This window comes from Suricata suricatta, chromosome 4 (assembly GCF_006229205.1).
Source record: "Suricata suricatta isolate VVHF042 chromosome 4, meerkat_22Aug2017_6uvM2_HiC, whole genome shotgun sequence".
Taxonomy (NCBI): domain Eukaryota; kingdom Metazoa; phylum Chordata; class Mammalia; order Carnivora; family Herpestidae; genus Suricata; species Suricata suricatta.
The window spans coordinates 140,825,104-140,827,411 of record NC_043703.1 but is presented as its reverse complement, the minus strand read 5'-3'; the positions used below and the strand labels follow the sequence as shown (position 1 = coordinate 140,827,411).

Genomic DNA, 2,308 nt, shown 5'->3' with positions numbered 1-2,308 from the left:
CGCCCTCCTACACTGTTGGTGGGAATGTAAACTGGTGCGACCGCTCTGGAAAACAGTGTGGAGGTTCCTCAAAAAACTATCAGTGGAACTCCCCTATGACCTAGCAATAGCACTGCTAGGGATTTATCCAGGGGACACAGAAGTGCTGAGGCATAGGAGCACATGTACCCCAATGTTCATAGCAGCACTTTCTACAATAGCCAAATCATGGAAAGAGCCTAAATGTCCATCACCTGATGAACGGATCAAGAAGATGTGGTATATATATACAATGGAGTATTATATGGCAATGAGGAAGAATGAAATATGGCCATTTGTAGCAAAGTGGATGGAACTTGAGAGTGTCATGCTAAGCGAAATAAGTCAGACAGAGACAGATAGATATCATATGTTTGCACTCATAGGTCTAACAGGAGAGACCTGACAGGGGACCATGGGCAGAGTAAGGGGGAAAGAGAGCAGGGGAGAGTGAGGGACACAGATCAAGGGAGACTACTGAATACTGAAAACGAAACATGGACTGAAGGGGGAGGGGGAGGGAGAGAAGGGATGATGGTCATGGAGGGGGGCACTTGTGGGGAGAAGCACTGGGATTTATATGGAAACCAATTTGTCAATAAACTATTTTTAAAAAATTAAACCACAAATGAGGGTACTTTGCCAAACAAACAAAACAAACAAACAAACAAACAAACAAATTTTTCAGAGGGTCACCTGGCTGGCTCAGTCAGAAGGGCATGCAACTCTTGATGTTGGGGTTGTGAGATTGAGCTCTGCACTTAAATAAATAAAACTTTAAATAAATAAATAAATAAATAAATAAGTAAATAATAAATCCTGAGGGAAAAAGCCAAATGCAAAAGATTCCATAGTATACAAGTCTATTTATATGCATGAATTATAAGAGGAGAATCTATAAAGACAAAAGTAGGCGGGTGGATATCTGGCCCGGGTAGGGGCGTGAGACTAGGGATCACTTTGGATGATGGAAATGTTCGAAAACTACATTATGACAATCGCTGCATGATTCTTCAAATTTAATAAAAACTATTAAATTGTATATTTCGGTGAAACATTTAAAAAAGGTAGAAGAAAGAAATTCATTACTTAAAATTCAAACATTGCAAACATGTGTTACACAGAAAATGACAGTGAGTCTCCCCCCTCCATCCCATCCAATCACTGTTTAGTGTATGTTCTTTTGGAATTTTCCCTGCACATCATTATATCTATACTACATATACATGTATATATATATGTACATGTACCCTGTGTAATACATAGATGTATATGTATTATACAGATATATTTTCATTTTACATACACATACACATAATGCCACCATACTCTGCATAAAGTTTTGTAACTAAATTTGCTTGCTTGGCAAAATATCTTGAGAAATAAGGAAGGATTTCTTTTTTTTTTTTCTTAAACAAGACTTCATCTCAGACCGTGAGATCATGACTTGTGCTGAAACCTGATGATGCTAAACTGACTGAGCCACACCGACACCCCAAAGGAAGAATTTCCAAAGACCAAAGTAATAGGATTTTGTGCCTCAGAGATTAACCAAGGGTGGAGAACCTGAAGGTGGGGACAATTGGGAGGTCACTGCAGTAGTCACAGGCAGGAAGTGAGGAGGCCTATGCTTGTGGGACCCGCCTTTGACTTCCCATTCACCACTCCCAGGATGCAGGGGTGCATCCTACTCACATGCTGGGAGAGATCCATGCTGTTCCCCGCATTGCTGTAGTGCTCCACCTGCAGAGCCACAACCCTCCCGGTCTTCATGAAGCCAACCTGACGAAAAGGAGAGTGATTTCTCAATAGACCCCTTCCTCTGCCTAGCCCTAGTCATTCCTTCCCACCTATGCTACCCGGAGGAAGCAGAGACACAAGACATCACACCATGTAAATGAGGTCACCCAAGCTTAACAGGTCAAGCAGAGAAGAACTAACATCTCTCCAGTGATGATCCATGGGTCCTCAATCCAGGACACACCTCCCCAAGCTCCCCCTTCCTTCTACCTACACTGGCTCTGGTTCTGTGAGGGAGTGAGGAGGCAGAGAGGGGAGAGCTGGAAAGAGAAACAGAGAGATACTGGCAAGGCGCCCCACACTTTTTGGCTAGCAAGCCAAAACAAGCAGGAATGTACACAAAAAGCAGGAATGTGCTTTCATATCCCTGACTTTATGTGGTCATCAGAACAATTTTACAGGCCATTTCATAAGTGGGGACCTGGGACATTCTTCAGGACCACAAGAATTTGTAATCAGGGAAATATAATCCCTGTGGGGGAGTTCAATC

The 2,308-nt window shown here is 42.5% G+C and overlaps 1 protein-coding gene across 1 annotated transcript in view; it reads right to left on the bottom strand.

Annotated features, from left to right (window-relative positions):
- The window catches only part of LOC115290733 (xanthine dehydrogenase/oxidase-like), a 76,714-nt gene that overhangs the window by 20,187 nt on the left and 54,219 nt on the right, over positions 1–2,308 (bottom strand). Inside the window, 1 exon segment of the mRNA XM_029938558.1 lies at positions 1,714–1,800. Coding sequence (XP_029794418.1) covers positions 1,714–1,800 — 87 coding nt within the window.